General features: G+C 39.2%; 1 protein-coding gene across 1 annotated transcript in view; it reads left to right on the plus strand.

Annotated features, from left to right (window-relative positions):
* CNGB3 (cyclic nucleotide gated channel subunit beta 3) overlaps positions 1-21,426 on the plus strand; it is a 189,631-nt gene that overhangs the window by 75,784 nt on the left and 92,421 nt on the right. The window contains exons 4-5 of the mRNA XM_015474554.3: positions 19,536-19,681; positions 20,705-20,833. Coding sequence (XP_015330040.2) covers positions 19,536-19,681; positions 20,705-20,833 — 275 coding nt within the window. The remainder of the gene's footprint in view (positions 1-19,535; positions 19,682-20,704; positions 20,834-21,426) is intronic.

The following is a 21,426-nucleotide window of genomic DNA, read 5'->3' on the forward strand; positions in this document are numbered from 1 at the left end:
ATGGACAGAGGAGCCTGGTAGGCTGCAATCCATGAGGTTGTGAAGAGTCGGACACAACTGAGTGACTTCACTTTCACTTTTCAAGCAGCAGCAGCAGCAGAAATGTCTAAGTCTTCTAGTAATTTCTAGAAATTTCCAGCATCCAGCAGTATCAGTGAGAAATCTCATGCCAATCTTATGTTTATTTATAGACATTTTTTCCACCTCTGGAAACTTTTAGGACTTTTATCTTAATGTTTTGAGATTTAAAACAGTTTGCTATGTTTGAATTTTACTCCTCACTCACATTTGGTGACCTTTTTAAATCTAAAGATTTGTGCATTTCTTCTGCTCTCTCTAAAAAAAGTTTCTCTATAGTTTATTAATTTTTCTCTATATCCTCTGCTTCAGGGACTTACCTAACTTATGTCAGAACTTCTAGTTGTATGTTTCATGTCTATTTCACCTCTCTTGCCATCAGTTCTCTCTTACCTTGTCTTGCATGTTTTTACATCTCCTGTCTTTCTGTGTTATATTCTGGGAGAATTATTCAACTTATTGAATCTCTCTTCAGTTGTGTCCATCCTGAAATTTAATCAATCTCATATCTGTTTTTGTTTTTATTGTTATTGCTTTTTTGCTTTCTGGATGATTAAAATTTTTTATCTCCAAGTCTCTAATTGATTCTTTCACAATAAAGATTCTGACTAACATAAAATAGATACCCTCTCTTATCTCCATGAGGACATTAATCTTTTACAAAAATTGTTGTCTGTTTTGTTCATTTTAGTTCCTCAGGTGTTTGTTTTCTTTAATGCTTCTCATAGTGCTCATTTTGCGCAATTGTTTGACAGTCTTTGTCTTGTATGATTATCTTTGTACTGAAATTCTTTGTAATTTAGGTAGATTTGTAGTATACAAAGAGGGATAATAGGCATGGTCTACCTTAGCAGTGGAAGTATTTTATCATCAGAATAATTTGTTATCAGCACACAGTGACAATATAAGGACTGACTTTGAGTTATTTATAGTTTTTTTTTTAATTTCCCTGCAGACATTACTCCCCTTTATTGCCATCACCTGGGAAAGATCTGTCCCACTACACCCTCACTTAATCCACCTTCTCAATTCATCCCACCACATGATAAGCCATTGCTATAGATTCTGTTCCATTAAATGTCTTCTTTCTACAGTGATTGTGGGGAAAACATTGCTAAGAAAAAATAAGTAAGCAACTAGGCTTTATGGTAAAGCACAGCTAATTACACCTAATATATTATAATGACCTATAATGGAATATCTGAAATTTTATCAGCCAGAAAGCTGAATCACTATTCTGTATACCTGAAACTAACACAATATTGTAAATAAACTATACTGAATTGTTGTTATTGAGTCACTAAGTCATATCTGACTCTTTGTGATCCCAAGGACTGTAACCCACCAGGCTCCTCTGTCCATGAGATTTCCCAGCCAAGAATATTGGGGTGGGTTGCCAATTCCTACTCCAAGAGATCTACATTAATTTTAAAAATTCCTAAGAAGGGTATAACACTAACTCATTGTCTGGGCATAGAGTCCCCAACTCCCTCTGATTTTTGCCATCCACCTGGGATACAGCACTGCTTTTCCAGCTCAAATTCCCAATCTTACGCCCCACCCTGGAGACAATTGCTTCTGCTTTCATCCATTCCATGCAGATTTGGTGAGAAAGAAGTCAACTTACTTCACTTACTAACCCCATGTAATCACCTTAATGATTGACCATGGCACTTGAATCTACCCTCTTCAAGGGTAGAGCATTTCCAGAATCCTTCTCACTTTGCAAGAAATGTTTCCTATGAGTGTTTTGGGTATTAGTTTTCTTCATTAATAGTAACAACAGTAGCCTATTCTAAGCACTTCACAATTTGTGCAAATTAAATAATATGAACCCATGTGACTTCTCATTAAGAAACTTCTCAAATTTCCTATTTTCCAGCTAGAAATTTCCTGTTTTCCAGCACTGTATATTTTCTTAACCATCATTTTTGTCATTTCTAGAGATTTATGGCATTCAGTCTATTATCTTGAACTAATTTTTTTATCTGCTTCTTAAAATAGCTCTGCCCTTTTTTTTCTAGACATTCAGTCATTCTGGAGTAGTCTGCTCAGAGTGTTATAGCAAAATACCACAGACTGGGCAGCTTAAACAACTGAAACTTAATTTTCTCATGGTTCTGGAAGATAGGAGTCCAGATCAGAGGGCTGTCATGGTTGATTTGTTAAGACCATTTTCCTGGCATGTAGGCAGCTACCTTCTCATAATCTCCTCCCATGGTCTTTCTTCTGTAAACAATCAGAGAGAGAGTTCTCCAGTGTCTCTTCCTCTTCTTAGAAGAACACAAATCCTGTTGGATTAGGATCTCACTCTTATGACTCTATTTAACTTCAGCTACCTTTCTAAAATCTTATCTCCCAAATAGTCACATTAAGGATGATCATATCAACATATGAATTTGGAGGAACAGCATTCAGTCAATAGCAATTTTAATAGATTGATTCTTAAAGAAAACAGCAATTTACTCAGAAGAAGCTGATAAGCAAGAACAAATGTAAGGGCACGTGTAAAGTGAAAGAGAGGGATATTAACTAAATAATCTTCGAAGTGAATGTAGAACATGCTGTCTTTCCTGATGAAAAGTAGTGTGCAAAAATATCTGTAGAATAAATGAATGAGACACTCAAAATGCACTTCAGCTTTCCCAAGACACCAATTTTCAGGAACATTTGTGAATGTATTCTTTGATTCATTTAGGTTGGATTTGTATAAAACAAATAATAAAAACATGACTGTTCCTTACTTTACTCTCAAACATGAAATTCACTCGGGAATTTAAGATGTTTATTCAATGAAATATATTAGTATTAAAGACTAATAAATTTTGATATTGATATGCTATTAAAAAATTCTCTTTCCAACTGGGCTAAGATCTGGAAAGGGTTGCTGTTCTTATGTCTAGTGATGTGTTTGTGGATATCTGTGCATATTAGTATACATATGGGACTTACAAATTTTAAATCTCTGTGGCAATATTTCTGTAACACTTTTGTGACTTCAGTCTTAACTAGTCACTTAAGTTCTAACAAAGTTAGGCACCACCGTATTTATAGACTATTAGAACATGATTCACTAAAAATAAAAGTTAGTGCTATGTACACAGTCTCTAGCACTTACAGGTAAACAGAAGAATAGATCTAGAGAGCAGACTGTTGGAATAGGTTTGCAAACAAGATTTGGAGCCACAAATGCATCATAGGCTGTTCTACACAGATCAAAAATAATTTAGGTTAGGAAGTTGTGGATCATAATATCCATATGTACACTACCATATGTACAAATTAATGTGTACAAACAATACCATATGTAGACGTGAAATGTGACAAGCAACTCAAATTTTCTCAGTATTTAGAGGTAAATGTGAGAAGACAGCAAAGTGAGAATTGGTTAAGCTTTATTTTAATGACCCAACTTTGCTTACAACTTGTTTTTAGGATACAGCAAAAGATACATGGCTTAAAATCAGAATTGTGTGTAAATTTCAAATATTTTTATTTAGAAATTTAATCCTACAAAAATGTTCACTTATTCAAATCAGATTTCTTTTCTGCAGATGTAAAATTCATAGAGGACAGCTCTATGAATTTATCATTAATTAATATCTTTCAGTTGCTAAGTCATGTCCAACTCCTTGAGACCCCATGGACTGCAGCATGCTAGGCTTCCCTATCTTTCACTATGTCCAAAAGTTGGCTCAAATTCATATCCATTGAGTCGGTGATGCCATCCAACCATCTCATCCTCTGTCACCCTCTTCCCCTTTTTCTTTCACTCTTTCCCAGCATCAGGGTCTTTTCCATTGAGTCGCCTCTTCGTATCAGTTGGCCAGAGTGTTGGAGCTTCAGCTTCAGCATCAATCCTTCCAATAAATATTCGAGGTTGATTTCTTTTATGATTGACTGGTTTGATGTAGGATGTAGTGCAAGTGCTCTCAAGAGTCTTCTCCAGCACCACAATACAGAAGCATCAATTATTCCGCATTCAGCCTTTTTTACTATCCAATTCTCACATCTGCACGTGACTACTGGAAAAACTATAGTTCTGACTATATGAAACTTCGTCAGCAAAATGATGTCTTTTCTTTTTATCACACTGTCTAGGTTTACCATAGCTTTCCTTCCAAGCAGCAAGCATCTTTTAATTGTGTGGCTGCGTGTCATGGTCCACGGCGATTTTGGAGACCAAGAACATAAAATCTGTCACTGTTTTCACATTTTCCCCTTCTATTTGCCATGAAGTGATGGGGCTGGATGCCATGATGTTAGCTTTCTTGAATGTTGAATTTTAAGCCTGTTTTTTTGCTCTCAAGACTAGAAAAATGACGTGCTACTCTCTCCCTCCCAAACCTCCCAAATTAGAATATAAAATTCTTTGTATTGAAATATAGTTGATATACGATATTATGTTATTTTCAAGTATACTACACAGAGATTTGACATTTTCAAAAGATATGAAATGATAACCACTAAATCTGGTAACCATCTGTTCCCAAATAAAGTTATTAAATATTACTGATATTTATTAAGACGTATGTTATATCTTGTGTGTTATTTATTTTATAACTAGAATTTTATACCTCTTAATCCCTTTTATCAGTGTTACTCACCTCCACCTTCTCTCCTCTGGCAACCACCCGTTTGTTATCTCTATGGGCCAGTTACACTTTTGTTTTGTTTGTTTTCAGACTCCACATATAATTGAGATCATACATTATTTGTCTTTTACTAGCTGATTTATCTCACTAAAGCTTAGCTTTCTAGATCCATCAATGTTGTAAAAATGTTAATATTTACTTATTTTTATGGCTGAATAATATTATACCCCCACACACACACACAATATCTCCTTTATCCATTTGTCTGCCGTGTACACTTCGGTTGCTTCAATATCTTGGCTACTGTAAATAGTGCTACAGTGTACACTGGGGTGCATATACATTTTCCAATTAGTGTTTTATATTTGGGGACAAATACCCAGAAGTGGAATTGCTGGATCATACCTTAGTTCTATTTTTAATTTTTTGAGAAAACTCCATGCTGTTTCCCATAGAGACTGCGCCAATCTACACTTTCTCCAACAGTCTCAAGGGTTCCCTTTCTCCACATCCTTACCAACACTTGTGACTTTTTAATAGCCATTCTGATGTGTGTGAGGTGAGATCTCATTGTGGTTTTGATAGGAGTTCACTGATGATTACTAACCTTGGGCAGATTTTCAAGTCTTTTGGCCGTCTCCATGGCTTCTTTTTGCCTTTCATACTGTTCATGGGGTTCTCAAGGCAATAATACTGAAGTGGTTTGCCATTTCCCTTCTCCCGTGGGCCACGTTTTGTCAGAACTCTTCACTGTGATCCGTCTGTCTTGGGGGGCCCTACACAGCTTGGCTCATAGTTTCATTGAGTTAGACAAGGCTGTGATCCATGTGATCAGTTTGGTTAGTTTTCTGTGTTTGTGGTTTTCAGTCTGTCTGCCCTCTGATGGATAAGGATAAGAGGCTTGTGGAAGCTTCCTGATGGAAGAGACTGACTGTGGGGGAATCTGGGTCTTGTTCTGATGGGTGGGGCCATGCTCAGTAAACCTTTAATCCAATTTTCTGTTGATGGGGGGAGTCGTGTTCCCTCCCTGGTGTTTGGCTTGAGGCCAAATTACGGTAGGGGTAACGGGATAATGGAGACCTCCTTCAAAAGGACTATGCCCACACTGCTGGATTCAGTGCCCCTGACCCCAGTGGCAGGCCACTGTCAATCCACACCTCTGCCAGAGACTCCCAGACACTCACAGGCCAGTCTGGGTCAGTCTCTAGTGGGGACACTGCTCCTTTCTCCTGGCTCCTGGTGCACACAAGGTTTTCTTTGTGCCCTCCAAGAGTCTGTTTCCCCAGTCCTGCAGAAGTTCTATAACAAATCCTACTGGTCTCCAAAGTCAAATTCCCTGGAGGTTCTCAGTCCCTTTGCCGAATCCCCAGGTTGGGAAATCTGTTGTGGGTCCTAGAACTTTCTTAACAGTGTGAGAATTTCTTTGGTAGTATAATTGTTCTGCAGTTTGTGGGTATCTGCTCAGCAAATCTATGGTGGGGCTAATGGCACCCTCTTCAAAGAGGGCCTATGCCACATGCTGGCGTGTCCCAGGTCTGCTGCAGCCAGAGCCCCTGTCCCCGCAGCCGTCCACTGCTGACCTGTGCCTCTGCAGGAGACACTCAAAAGCAGGTCTGGCTCAGTCTATGTGGAGCCTCTGGGTCCTGGTGTGCACAAAGTTTTGTCTGAGCCCTCTGTGTGTCTCTGGTGTGTATGGGGTTTGATTCTAAATGCAATTTCACCCCTCCTACCATCTTCTTGGGGCTTCTCCTTTGCTCTTGGATGTGGGGTATCTTTTTTGGTGGCATCCAACATTCTCCTGTCGATGGTTGTTCAGTATCAAGTTGCAATTTTAAAGTTCTCTCAGAAGAAGATGAGCACATCCTTCTATTCTGCCATCGCAAGCTCTGGGAGTTGATGATGGACAGGGAAGCCCAGCATTCTGCAGACTATTTGTATGGAGTTGCAAATAGTCGGATACAAGTGAGCGACTGAGCTGAACTGACTGATATCTTCTTTGGAAAAATCTCTATTCAGATCCTATATCTAATTTTAAGCAGGTTTTTTTTTTTAATGTTGAGTTCTCTAATTTCATTTTACAGTTTGGATATTAATCTCTTATTGGATATATTGTTTGCAAATATATTCACTCATTCAGTAAGCCGAATTTGTATTTCATTGCTAGTTTCCTTTGCTATGCAAAAGCTTTATAGTTTAATGTAGTTGCATCTATTTATTTTTGCTTTTGTTTTCCTTGCCTGAGGAGACAGATCCAAAAATATTGCTAATACCAACATCAAAGGACATGACATGTATGGAGTTTTGTGGTTTCAGGCCTTACATTTAATTCTTTAATACATTATGAGTTTATTTGTGTATATGGTGTGAGAAAATAATCCAGGTTGATACTTTTGCATGTAGCTATCCAGTTTTCCCAATAGCATTTACTGAAGAGGCTGTCTCCCTCCATTGTATATTCTTGTTTCTGTCATCATACTTAATTGACCATATAAATGAGGGTTTATTTCTGTGGTCTTTATTTTGTTCCATTGATCTATGTGTATGTTTTTGGCCAGTACCATATGTTTTTTATTGTTTTTAACATTATTTTAAAAGAATAAAGTTTTTATTACATTAGCTTTGCAATAAAGTTTGAAATCAAGGAACATGATAAACTCACATTTTTCTTTTCCAGGATTATTTTAACTTTTCAACATCATTTGTGTTTCCATACAAACTTTAAAATTATTTCTTCTAGTTCTATGAAAACTGACATTGATATTTTGAGAACAAAATTTTTGCCTCCATTAGATTTTTTTCATGGCTTTTTTCTGGATGCGATTATAAATGAATTTTTTTTTTAATTTTTATTTCTGATAGTTCATTATTAGCATATAGAAATGCAACAGATTTTTGTATTAATTATGTATCCTTCACCTTTACTGAATTTATTAGTTCTAACACTTTTTTGCTAGTGTCAAAGATTTTCTACATATACTAACATGTCATTTTCAAACAGCAACAGGTTTACTTCTTCCTTTCAACTTTGAAGACTTTTTTTTTTTTAATTTGAAGACTTTTAATTCATTTCTTGTCTCATTGCTATGGCTAGGACTTCCAAAACTATGTTGAATGAGAGTGGCAAGGGCACACTTCTCTTGTTCCTGAACTTATAGTAAAGGTTTTCAGCTGTCACAATTGAGTATGATGCTGACAGTGGGTTTGTCACATATAGCCCTTATCATGTTGAGATATTCCTTCTTTACCCACTTTGTTGAGAGTTTTGCCATAAATGAATATTGAATTTTGTCAAAAGCTTTTTCTGCATATATCCAAATGATCATGCTATTTGTTCTTCAATTTGTTAACATGGTCAATTTGCAGATATTGAATCACTCTTGCATCCCTGGAATAAATTCCTTTTGATCGCGGTGCATGATCCTTTTAATGTATTATTGAATTCAGTTTGCTGATACTTAGTTGAGAATCTTTGCATTTATGTTTATTAAGGATATAAGCCTGTAATCTTTTTTGATGTTTTTGTCTGGTCTTTGTAACAGAATAATGCTGATCTCATTGAACGAGTTTGGAAGCATTCCTTCTTGTTCAATTTTTTGAATAGCTGGAAAGCATAAGTGGTAGTTTTCTTCAAACAATTGGTAAAATTCACCTGTGAAGCCATCTTGTCCTGGACTTTTGTTTGTTGGGAGTTTTTTTTAAATTATTATTGGTAGTAGTATTTATTCACTTTCATTATTGATAATTGGTCTGTTCATAGTACCTATTTCTTCTTGATTCAGTATTAGAAAACTACATTTCTAGGAATTTATCCATTTCATCCATATAGTCCATTTTATTGGTGTATAACTTTTCATGGTAGACTCATAATTCTTTGTATTTCTGTAGTGCCAGAGACAACTTCTTTCATTTCTAATTTTATTTATTTGGGTTCTTTCTCTTTATGTCTTGATGAGTCTGGTTAAAGGTTTGTCAATTTTGTGTATCTTTTCAAAGAAATAGCTCTCAGCTTCATTGATCTCTTGTATCGGTTTTTCCTGGTGGGTGGGGAGAGAGACTCCCCTATTTCATTCATTTCTGTTCTGATCTTTATTATTTCCTTCCTTCTAACTTTGAGATGTGTTTGCTTGTTTGTTTGTTTCCTAGTTTTCAGGTTCGGGGATAGAGTACTTGAGATTTTTCTTGCTGTTTGAGGTAGGTCTGTATCATTACCCACTTGTCTCTTAGAACTGTTTCTGCTGTCTCTCATTGATTTTGAAATGTTGTGTTTCCACTTCCATTTGTCTTCAGGTTTTTTTCCCCCCTTTGATATTTTTAGTGTTTTGTAGCATATTGTTTTGGCTACACATGTTTGTGTGTTTTGTATTTTTAAAAAACTGTAGTTGAAAAAAAATTATAGTTGATTTCTAGGATCATACTGCTGTGGCCACCAGATGTATGCTCTCGGGGTACTCCTATATAATCTGGGAACCCTCCTCTGTTACGGTAGGCCTGACTTCTGTGGGCATGCTGGTAAGCAAGGCTTTTCCCAGCCCACTTGCCTGCAAGGGCCTGCCTCATGCAGTGACTGTGGCCCAGTGGTGGGTGAGGCTGGGTCCCAAATGCCTGGCCCCCAAGACTGAGGTTCAAGGGGCCACAACACTGATACCAGTCTGCCAATGGTCACAGCCCTTCATGGCTGGCTGTACAGGATAGAGGACAGCGGATGTGGTGTCAGTCCACTGGTAGATAGGCAGGTAAGCCTGAAGTTCTAATAGGCTAAAGAGAGGGTTCCTAAATGGCACTGTCCAGCACCAGTGTCCACACAGTGAAACAAGCTGCCCAAAACAGCTGCAGCCAGCATCTCCAACCCTAGAGGGAGTCCCCGTTGCCTCCTGCCTCTTCAGGAGGCTTTTCAAGATGAGCAAGGGGATCCGATCCAGGCTTCTCTAAAACCATTGCCTTTGTGCTAAGACTTACAGAGTGTGAGATTTTACATACACCCTTTTGGAACAGACACTGTTTCCACAGTCTTCTGGCTCTCCCACACAGAAGCCCCACTGATTTTCAAAGCTGGACGCTCTAGGGCTCATCTCCCCAATGCAAGACCCCCAGTCTAAGGAGCCCAATTTGGGGCTGAGATCCCTCAGTTCTCAGGAAGGACCTCTGTGATTGTGGGTCACAGATGGAGGGATGTGGGTCCTGACTGTTTCATGTCTCCTTTTCACCCGCGCATCTTCTTGTGGTTCCTTCTTTATATCTTTAGCTGTAAAATTATTTTCTGCTAGTCTTCCTGTTTTTCTCATAGGGAGTTTCTCTGTTAGATAGTTGCTCATAAATAGTTGTAATTTAGGTGAATTCAGGGACTATTACTCCTCCATTTTGACCACACCTTTCCTAAAATTTATTAGCTAATTCCTGTCTGTTACTCAAGACAGAAATCATAGGTTTTAAAGACTTTAACCAACTGGAATTTCTTAAATGAGTTGTCATTTAATTAAGCATTAAGAAGAATCTAGCAAAGTTTGCAAAAGAAAGCCAAAAATCATTCAAGAAGATTTTATTATAGGAAATAAACACTACATTTAAATGAATTTAGGAACTAATGAATGGAAATCTAAAGTATTATTTAGAGAACAAAGGTCGATTCTAAGTACTGATTTTACAAAATACTTGAGACAATAGAGGATAAAAATGACAAAATTTGATCACATTACATTTTTTTCCCCAATCAATTTTCTTAAAAATCACCTATGAAATCTTACTTGCTAAATATATAGAGTCCTCCTTAGTCTAGTCCCCATCTTGCTTTGGGTATAGCACTGACTTCCTTTTTCAAACTCTCGGCTTCCCCAACTTTTGTAACATTTTCCTTTCAGTTCCCCCTAATTGTTGCTTCTCAGTTCCTTTACTTATGCTACTCCTTAAACATCAGCAAATTCCAAGATTGTGACCTCCCAGTCTTATGTTGTTCTATATAATTTGCACCATTTCCTCTAGAGAGGTGATTCTCCGTTCAGCCCCCAACTGACTTCCAGATCCAAATTTTCAACTGCCTGAAATATTGACTGTATTTTAAAAGATCTTGATTATTCATTCACACCTCAAGTTTACCATATGCTAAATTTAATATATTTCAATTTATCTTGCAACATTTTATATCTCCATCTGAGTTGTCCATGTGGTATCACAATTACCTACTTTGCTAATTCTATTAGTTTCCTAAGGCTGCCATAATGAATTTCCACAAACTGAGTGGGTTCAAGCAACAGGAATTTACTCTCTCAGTGCTGAAGACTAAAAGTCTGAAATCAAGCTATTGGCAAGGTTGGCCCTTCGGGAAATTCTGAGGGAGAATCTGTTGCACGGTTTTCTCCTGGCTTTTGGTCATTGCCAGCAATCCTTGGTGCTTCTTGGACTGTAGACACATCACCCCAGCCTCTGCCCCTATGGTCACATGTCTTTCTCCATGTGTTTCTTCCATGTTTTCACTTGGCATTCTTATAGGGAGGACTCCCGTCATTAGATTAAGAGCCCACTCTACTCCAGTGTGACCTCATTGTAAACAGTTACATCTGCAAAGACTCTGTTTCCAAGTACAGTCACATTCTGAGGCTCTGGATGGACATGAATTTTGGCAGAACATTATCCATGTCTTATGTTCACCAAATTTGACATTTCCTACTGTTACACTAATCCACAGATTTTAACTCAACTCTCTTCCCTCTTCAAATCATACTTTTTCCTCATCACAATTAATTACTATCTTTCTTTTTACAATAACTTTCTAAAACATAGCTAATAATGTCCCTCTTCTGTTTATAATTCTGTTATGGTTCTTCAGTGGTCTCAACTGACCTTTCAAACTAAATTACAGGTGATTGGAGATCCTATATTAAAATGTTTGAGGCTTTATTGTCCTCAACAAGGCAACAACTAATACATCTTTCCTCAGGCTTTTGAGTATCTTCCCTTTACGTCATTAAAGTATCATTCCTCCTCCTCTGTAGACTCATCCCTGATTACTATCTATTCATTTTGCCCCATCAAAATTTGCCATCCGTTTGTGTTATGCTAAAGCTACAATCTTGAACTACAGTATATGTATCACAGGGTGCACATGAAAACTTTCCTAGAGCCCTATAAACACCAATGGTTTATAAATAATCAAGTTCAAAATCTATAATTTACATACATACTCTTTCGTGAAACTGGTATTCCTAAGCCACTTGCAGATGAGTTTTTCTTTCCTACCTTTCCTCTCACATTGGCTTTTCTCTCAGTTGCCAAAAAAAAGCCTGTTTCTAACCCATCCCAATACTACTATGATACATTGTCCTGGAGTGTAAAAATTTTTTCAATCCCAAACACAGGGACAATTGTTAATTATGTAATTTTTTTGCCTCTATCTGATTGAATTTAGGAAGTAAGGAATACTGTTATAATTCTCTTATTTGCTATCAATTGATTTTAGAAATGAGTTTCCTCTGAACCCTTATCAAAAAGAGAAATAAATTGTATTTTAACAATAACTAATTCTTTATTCCTCCATAAGTACATATTCAGTTCAGTTCAGTGCAGTTGCTCAGTCATGTCTGACTCTTTTCAACCCCATGGACTGCACCACTCCAGGCTTCCCTGTTCATCACCAATTCCCGGAGCTTGCTCAAACTCTTGTCCATCAAGCCGCTGATGCCATCCAACCATCTCATCCTCTGTCATCCCCTTCTCCTCCTACCTTCAATATTTCCCACCATCAGGATATTTTCCAATGCATCAGTTCTTCGTATCAGGTGGCCAATGGATTGGAGTTTCAGCTTCAGCCTCAGTCCTTCCAATGAACACCCAGGACTAATTTCCTTTAGGATTGACTGGTTGGATCTCCTTACAGTCCAAGGGACTCTCAAGAGTCTTCTCCAAAACCACAGTTCAAAAGCATCAATTCTTTGTGACTCAGCTTTCTTTATAGTCCAATTCTCACACAAAATCTAAAATGCTTAACCATGTCAATCAGAGATGACTATCAATAAAACTTTACTCTCATGTTTGTTTATCAAAATTTATAAAATATATTTACTGTTTCCTAAATTCTTCACCAAGGAGTTATGAGGAATAATTCTTTTAAAAATATACAATATGAACTAGAATTATCAAGTATAACTCAAAAGAACCTTTGTTATAAAAGCATATTTCATTGGTTCCCTCATACTTCCATACAATTTTTTGTTTATTTTATGGAATATTGTTTCTTCATCTCCATTTTTTCATTCATTCACCAAATTATCTAAGGAGAAATACATTTATAACTTCTGTATATACATTGGTGGAGAAGAAGATAGGCAAGGATTACTGTGGAAAAAAGCTGGAAAAAAACAGAAAAGGTGGAATAGATTAGCATATTGATGTTCAGCTAACACAAAAAGAAAAATACAGAGTATGTGAAATATAGCTATGGATTAGAAATAGTGACATGCTTTATAATACAATTTTAAACATGTAACTGTGAGATATGTTTGCACAGTACAAACTGGTGCGATTAAGGGCCAATTATACAATCAAATAAGACATAGATAATTCAGGAAAAGAAAAGCATTCTCTTTAAGTCTTAGTGCTTGTATTAGACATTTTGACAGTTTGAACACCTGACTTTACAGTCAGTAATCCACCAAGCCTCAACCTTACTTTTTATGGATTTTTTTTAATGCATTGAAGTACATCAAATAAGGTCAAAGAAAAAGGTTGAAAGTAGTGGGTTTATTTATTCAACAAACATGTATTTAAAATACACCTTGTCCTAGATCTTGCAAAATCTAAAGAAGACATACAGTTCCTGATCTTGAAACTGTCAGTTTATGATACTATCAAAAACAAACATAGCTTCAAAAATCCCAGATACACTAGATCATCAAGATCTTGTTGTAAGAGTTATATTCCTGAATGCTTCCTGAGTGTCCCAAGCAAGGTCCTATCACACAAAGTCCTACAAACACCATGAATTGAACACACACACATATACTTATAGACACAATTCATTTTTTCATATACCCACTACAAACAAGCATCTCTTTCTGAATTCAAATTTTTATTAATGTTTTCTTAAATCTGGTCTCCTGTAATAGTAATCTTTGTGAATTTAGTCTCTCACAATAAAAACTGAGAAATTAGACTTGATTCTTTATTTGGGTTTATCCAAAAGATCCAGAAAGTTCAAATTCTTTGATTTCTGCCTCTACAATACTTCTTTAGTCCATTTTCCCTTCATCAATTCTAACCTAACCTATTAGCTTCCTTCCTTGCCTGTATGCATTTACACTGCTCCTCTTCAATCCTCCCGTTATTGCTACCTTTCCAAAACGTCTATCAGCTCATACACCTCATTTGCGTAATATTCTCCATTGGTTCCCATTAACCTAGAGGTCAGTGTTTAAACCCGCAAGCAGATTAAACAGGAACCATCATAACCTGACCCCACTCACCTTTTCAGACCTAACCACTACCTCTCCTGCCACCCCACCACCTGGCCCCTTACATGTACACATTGCCTTCCAGTCACACCAAAACACTTGTTCAACGTATCATATTTATTTCACATTTTTTAACATGTTGTTCTCAAGGCCAGGAGGGGCCTCATTTCATTTTTCTGTCAAAGACATTCTAACCCTTCCAGACTTGTGATGCTCTCCCTATGGGGCCACTCTGATCCCCAGGCCAAGTTCAGTGTGAGCATAGCATTCTCTATGTATGTTTATTACTTCTAATTAGCTACTTATTTACATCCTTGCTTCCCCCATTAAACTGTGAACATCCAAATGGCTAGTGTCTGTTCAACATATCTTTCTATTTCCAGTACGAAAAGTAGAAACTCAATAACTGTTTGATGAATGAATAAGCTTCTAGGTATACTAAGATTTTAAGCAGAAATTTATGACATGATATAAATGGCAACAAGTTTTCATCAGAAAATAAAAATTTTTTCTTGGTTTTGTGGACTGAATGCCCTCCTATTTCTATATCGTATATCAGATTTTCTTCCACTGCTGCTCCATCCTTGAATGGTTTATAAAGGTCTTAATGGGACACAGACACACCTGAAGAATCTTGATGCTGAAGCAGGACTTTAGACATTTGAAAGAGGTGCAAATTATACTATGATAATTGTAAGGGGAGAAAGACATCAATGGTTAGGGAATTTGTAAACAGTTAGATATGATTTATTTGTGGACCTGGTGGAAAATGGATATTAGTGGAGAGGGGCTCACGCTAGAGTCCTCTTTAAATAGAATGCACAGGTTACCCAGTTCCACTGTGAACCCCATGGGTTCCCATTTGGAAGGGAGACGGAAAAGGCAGATATGGATGTGAGAAGGTGAGAATGGCTGGAACTTATGTGGGTCTATGTAGACCCAGTGTTAGACTCAGGAGGGTCAAGAGTGAGTTAGAGCTTTGAGGATAAACTATGAGGAAACTCAGATCATTATAAAATATACTAGTTTATAAAGTAAGTCCACTCCATACAAGCCTTCAAGCCGCACAATTTCAAAGATGCACACACGTGTTCACACGCCCAGTAGTGTAAGCTATTCACACGTCTGACGTACATTGTCACGTGCACGCATCCTCCAGGGGCGGTTGTACTTTTGTGCGATTTGTTGTGCAGCACTGTGTACTGCACAGTGTACAGTGTCTTCATTTCAAGCCCAAGGTGTCCAGAAGCAAGTGTAAGAGCAGCGGTGATTTAGCTGTAACTGCTGAGAAGTGCCGAGCGGCAACAATGGAAACAAAAAGAAAATAACTGAGAGAGTAGAGAGAGGCGAAAAGATGGCAGACGCCACTTGTTCTTACAACATGAATTGTTCACCCATCAACATGGTTCTAAAGAAGAAGGATGAACTCATGGAACATGTGAAGTCTGCTGTGCTGATGGCGTCAACAATAAAATCGAAGAAGCAAGGAAGAGTGATGGAGGAGGTGGAGAAACTTCTCGGCGTGTAGATGCAGGATCAGGATCAGTGTCGAGCCCCACTCAGCTTAATGCTGCCTCAAGAGAGAGCTGAAAGCCTTTATGAAGACTTGAAGAAGAAACGTGGTGAAGAATCAGATGGCACACATTTTAATGCCAGCCGTGTATGATTTCATCAGTTCAAGGCTAGAGCCAACCTTTACAATGTTAAAGTAAGTGGCAAGGCAACAAATGCAGATACGGTATGGCAGACGCCACTTGTTCTTACAACATGAATTGTTCACCCATCAACATGGTTCTAAAGAAGAAGGATGAACTCATGGAACATGTGAAGTCTGCTGTGCTGATGGCGTCAACAATAAAATCGAAGAAGCAAGGAAGAGTGATGGAGGAGGTGGAGAAACTTCTCGGCGTGTAGATGCAGGATCAGGATCAGTGTCGAGCCCCACTCAGCTTAATGCTGCCTCAAGAGAGAGCTGAAAGCCTTTATGAAGACTTGAAGAAGAAACGTGGTGAAGAATCAGATGGCACACATTTTAATGCCAGCCGTGTATGATTTCATCAGTTCAAGGCTAGAGCCAACCTTTACAATGTTAAAGTAAGTGGCAAGGCAACAAATGCAGATACGGTAGCTGGAAATTTCCTGAAGTGTTTTGAGAAATTATTTATGAAGGCACATATTTGTCCCATCGGGATGTTAATGTGAATGAGACAGGACTGTACTAAAGAGGGTGCCAGACTGAAGTTGCATCAGTAAGGAGGAAAAGTGATGTCGGGCTACGAAGCAGCAAAGGACAGGCTAACTCTTGTTTGGTGGCAATGCTTCTGGTGATATGAAGCTGAAATCTCTCTTAATCATTCTAAGAATTCAAGAGTGTTGGTGTCCTTTAATGAACCAGGACCTGGCGGTCCGGAGGTGACCATAACAAAAATGAAAGAGAGAAAGAGGATGATACACCCTGGTTTACGCAGAGAACCAATAAAGTCCTTGACATAAGACTCGAGTCTCTCACGAAGGCACCGGGCGCCCTCTCGAGGTGGGGGTGAAGGCACGGGGCACCTTCTCAAGAGAGTCTTAGAAGCCTGGGCAGGAGAGTGAGCTAGACGGGTTTCTGCATTCCAGAGAATTAGCCGAGGAGAGAGAAAGACAGAAAGAAAGAAAGACATGGGGACCCAAGCTCTGATGGCGCAAAGGTGCCTTATTAGCAGAAATGCAGGCTTATATATCTTTAGTAAGATGATTACTCAGCTATTTCACAGGATGAAATTTTATCAATAGCCACAGTATGGATAGTCTAACACATACAAGGTCGCTGACGCTGAAAAGAGTCACTGCATGTCTCATCCCGTGACCTCAGTCCTGAGAACTGCATGCAGCTTTACTCATTCTTGGAATAGGAACTGATAAGGAACAGAGAATCCTTGAGAAACAGACAGCAGCACGCAGGACTCCTCCTGTTAAATGTTCCTGACAATCCCCCTTATTTATTATATTTGTAAAAAGGGTCTTGATTAATTGAGTTTGTCGTAAAGAGAATGTTTACTAAAGGAGATTCAGGCCTGTCTCACACAATGACCTCAGTTCCTGGGAGCAGCCTGCTGTTCCGCTTAAAAAGAAACAAAGGACTTGTGAGAAACAGCACATAGGAATCCTGTTAAACACTCCCTAACACAAGAGCCTTTATAAACATAGCCATGGACTCTCTTCCTATTGTGTGGAAGAGTACTGTAACCCCAAAGCTTGAGTCTCACAGGCAATTTTCCAGAACTGGTTTTTTCCACCACTTTATCCTGGACGTGGAGAAATATTGCTCAGAGAAGGACATCCCATTCAACATGCTTTTGCTGCTTGACAATGCTTGGGTCACCACCACCAACTCCCAATTCATGGACAACTTTCATCCTAGGATCAACATAGCACCTAGGTCATTCATCCAACCTATGGGCCAGAGAATTATAGTGACTTTCAAGAAATATTATTTACATCACACTTTGTCAGGCAGTGAAGACAAGGAATGAATCAGGAAAACCTTGTGACAACATTGGAAGGACCATAAAACTACAGGGCTTCTCTGGTGGCTCAGACAGTAAAGAATCCACATGCAATGCAGGAGACCTGGGTTTGATCCCCAGGTTGGGAAGACTCCCTAGAGGAGGGCATGGCAACCCACTCCAGTATTCTGGTCTACAAGACCATGAAAACACTGATTATGCTTGGCACGAGGTTACAGCTGTCACCAAGAATGGTATTTGGGAGAACCTTTGTCTACAGTTTGTTCACAGCTATCGTGGATTTAAGAAGGTGGATGAGGAGTCCAAAGAGGTCTTCAGCAACTTAATGACCTTCACTGAGAAGCTGGAGCGAGGTCTGCAAGAGGACGACTTCACTGAACACCTTGCTGTGCAATACAAGAAGCTTACTAAAGAAGGCCTGATGAAATTGGAGGCTCAGAGAAAGAACAAAAAGAAATAAGAGTAGAACTCGTTTTTATGCAGGGGACTTACTGTATGCTTTATTTTGTATGTCTTCTTAGAAGGGAAGTTTATTAAAGCATGCTAGATATATTAGTTTTCTACTATAGCTTAACACATTATGGCAATTCTGGAGACTTAAAACAGCAACCAGTTACTAGCTCACATTTCCACAGCTCAGAAGGTCGGGTGGGCTTGGCTGGGTTCTCTGCTTTAGGCACAACACAGTTGAAATTAAGGTACCAGCCAGGCCTGGCTGGGGTCTTATCTGGAGGCACCAAAGAAGAATCCACTTCTAAGCTTATTCAATTATTGGTAGGATGCAGTTTCTTACAGCTGTAGGACTGAAGTCCTTGCTTCCTTTTTATCTGCTAGCCAGGGATCACTCTCAGCTCCCAGAGGCTTCATGCAATTCTTATCAGGGGACTCCTTTCTCCTTCAAAGCCAAAAATGGAGAAATTCCCCGTGTGCTTCAAATCTCTGACTTTCTGTTCTGTCACCAGTTGGAGAAACTGTCTGCTTTTAAAGGACTCATTTGATTACATCAGACACATCGTTATAATTTCCGTATCTTAAAGTCAGCTGAGCCACATAACACAACCAATTATGGAAGTAAACTCCACCATATTCATTGTCCCTGGGATTACCTAGGACATGCAAGCCATGGAGACATCTTAGAACTCTGCCTACCCACTCCATTACTCTTGCCTGGAAAACCCCATGAGCAGAGGAGCCTGGTAGGCTGCAGTCCATGGGGTCACGAAGAGTCGGACACAACTGAACGACTTCACTTTCACTTTTCACCTTCATGCATTGGAGAAGGAAATGGCAACCCACTACAGTGTTCTTGCCTGGAGAATCCCAGGGACAGGGGAGCCTGGTGGGCTGCCGTCTATGGGGTCGCACAGAGTCGGACACGACTGAAGCGACTTAGCCACAGCAGCAGCAACCATATCAACTATAGCATTTTTTCTTCTCATGATACCATCTAATGACGGAATCACAGAATCCGTTCAGTTCAGTCACTCAGTCGTGTCTGACTCTTTACGACCCTCTGGACTGCATCACAGAATAGTCATTTGCTATTTTTGGATTCTAGTTTTTCAGTGGGAAACCTGTATTGCACAGAGCACCCTATCCATTAAATTTTATTCTTGAGTTGTTCTACTCAGTTGTAGAAGGAGAAGCTAGTACATTATCTTGGGTTTTGGGGAAGAGGAAGAAACTTAATGCCTCCCCTGTAGTATCTCCTTAGGTTTATGGGGAAGAGGAAGAAACTTAATCCCTCCCCGTATGTATCTCCTTAGGTTTATGGGGAAGAGGAAGAAACTTAATCCCTCCCCGTATGTATCTCCTTAGGTTTATGGGGAAGAGGAAGAAACTTAATCCCTCCCCATATGTATCTCCTTATAGATCTGACTCTGTCACCTTTTTTTTCCATTTCATCCAAAAAGCAAACCACCTGTAGCCCCTGTTATTAACGAGTACGCGGATGCCCAGCTGCACAGCCTGGTGAGAAGACTGCGCCAAAGAACAGATTTCTACAAAAGGAAGTTAGTGCAAGGTGATATGTCCTCACCTGAGAGCAGTCCCCAAACTGGTGAGTGGTGTTACCTCAAAGTTCTGGGACGAAGGGGATGAGTGGGTATGTATCAGTATTTTGCAAATGGTTTCACTTGGGCTTCCCCAAAAGCAGTTTCCCCAAGACAATGACTTAGCTAGGAATATTTTATATTGAGGGTGGTGCAGGAGGTGAGACAGCAAGAGAGACGGGGAAGGGAGTTAAGACAATGAAGGTGTGCTAATGGCAGGGCCACTGGGGCCTGATTCAGCTGAACATCTGTGTGGACGACACATAAGAATCATCCTGGAGGAACACGAAGCTGGGAGATCAGTCCACCAACTCCTGCCCTTCGTCGGCTGAGGTCTGCTGCTGAGGCAAGCTGCTAAAGCGTTGTGCTGTGCCTAGTCACTCAGCGTGCCTGGCTCTTCGTGACCCTCTGGACTCTAGCCCACCAGGCTCCTCTGTCCGTGGGATTTCCAGGCAAGAACACTGGAGAGGGTTGCTGTTTCCTAATACTCCAGCACTTTAAGCAAGCCAGCTGGGAGACAATGCCCTGGCAGGGAGATGAACTATTATATAATAGTTTCTTTTTAAAGGGAAAGGTCTAAAATATAGTCATCATAGCTTTATAAAGATACACCAAAAAGAATGTTTTGAGCTTTACTTACCCATACTGGAAGGACATGAATAAAGCTAAAGAAGCCCAAAACTAGAACCCGTGGAATGGTGTATATTTGTAAAGTTTCTGTTCAATGTCAATCCAAAGTACTAACTACTTATGCTCCAAAATATGTGGGAATGAGGCTTGTATTTAAAATATCCTATTTGCAACACCTTTAGGTCATTTAAGTTAAACTTTAAATCTGCTACTTCTTTCCAAATTTCAATGTTTTCGTTACTTAGGTATTTTCACACACAACAATATTGTAAATGTCATAAAACGCCTCATCTGCCTGCGTGAAGGAAGATTACAAAATGTTTTCATTCCAATCTAAACTTTTTCCTCCCTAAGCTAACTTAACCTCTTAAAAAGCTTTTCATCTTTTTTCTCCTATAAAGCAAAGCCCACAGCTGTGTCATCAACCCAAGAAAGTAGTGCTAAGCTAAAAGAAGAGCATTCCCAGAAGGCACCCCTGACCGAGTACCTAAAGCGACTCAGACTTCCAAAAAGCATTGATTCCTACACAGGTACCGTCAAGGAGTGGACTGTCTTGGTGGGAGGGCTGGCTATTCCCAAGAACCCCTGAAACCCAAGCTCACAGATAGCTTCCATGTTCTCCATCCAGTATTCTGAGCCTGTCTAGAAACCAGTATTTAAACTTAAGGTCTGCAGTGGATCATTTGCCGCTTTCTAGTGAAAAGAAGATATAAAAATATTCCTGTCTATTTTTAAAGAGTCCAAAGCGGGTCCAGTCCCTAATAATCTTTGAAAAGAAGCATTCAGCAATATGTTCATTGAACATTCTCCCCACCAAAAAAAAAAAAAAAAAATCCTTATAAAATATGTCTTCTTCCATGGGTTCACATTGTGCATTTAATTGGACAAGTCCCATCCCCAGCCTCCCCCCCGGTGAGCAAGATGTAGGCCCTGGTTCACAAGCCCTGACCCTGCAGCTTCCTTAAGGACCCGCTGGAGGGTCCTGCTGCAGTTCCAGACACAGTGAGGCCTTCGGCTTTTCCTCGGGTTCTCCTCCCCTGACGCTAATCATGCAGTTACTCCGGCAGAGAGACACAGTGGCTACTACTCTAGGAAACAGGAAGGACGCCCTCCAAAGTTAGGA

Source organism: Bos taurus, chromosome 14, assembly GCF_002263795.3.
Source record: "Bos taurus isolate L1 Dominette 01449 registration number 42190680 breed Hereford chromosome 14, ARS-UCD2.0, whole genome shotgun sequence".
In the NCBI taxonomy this organism is placed as follows: Eukaryota; Metazoa; Chordata; class Mammalia; order Artiodactyla; family Bovidae; genus Bos; species Bos taurus.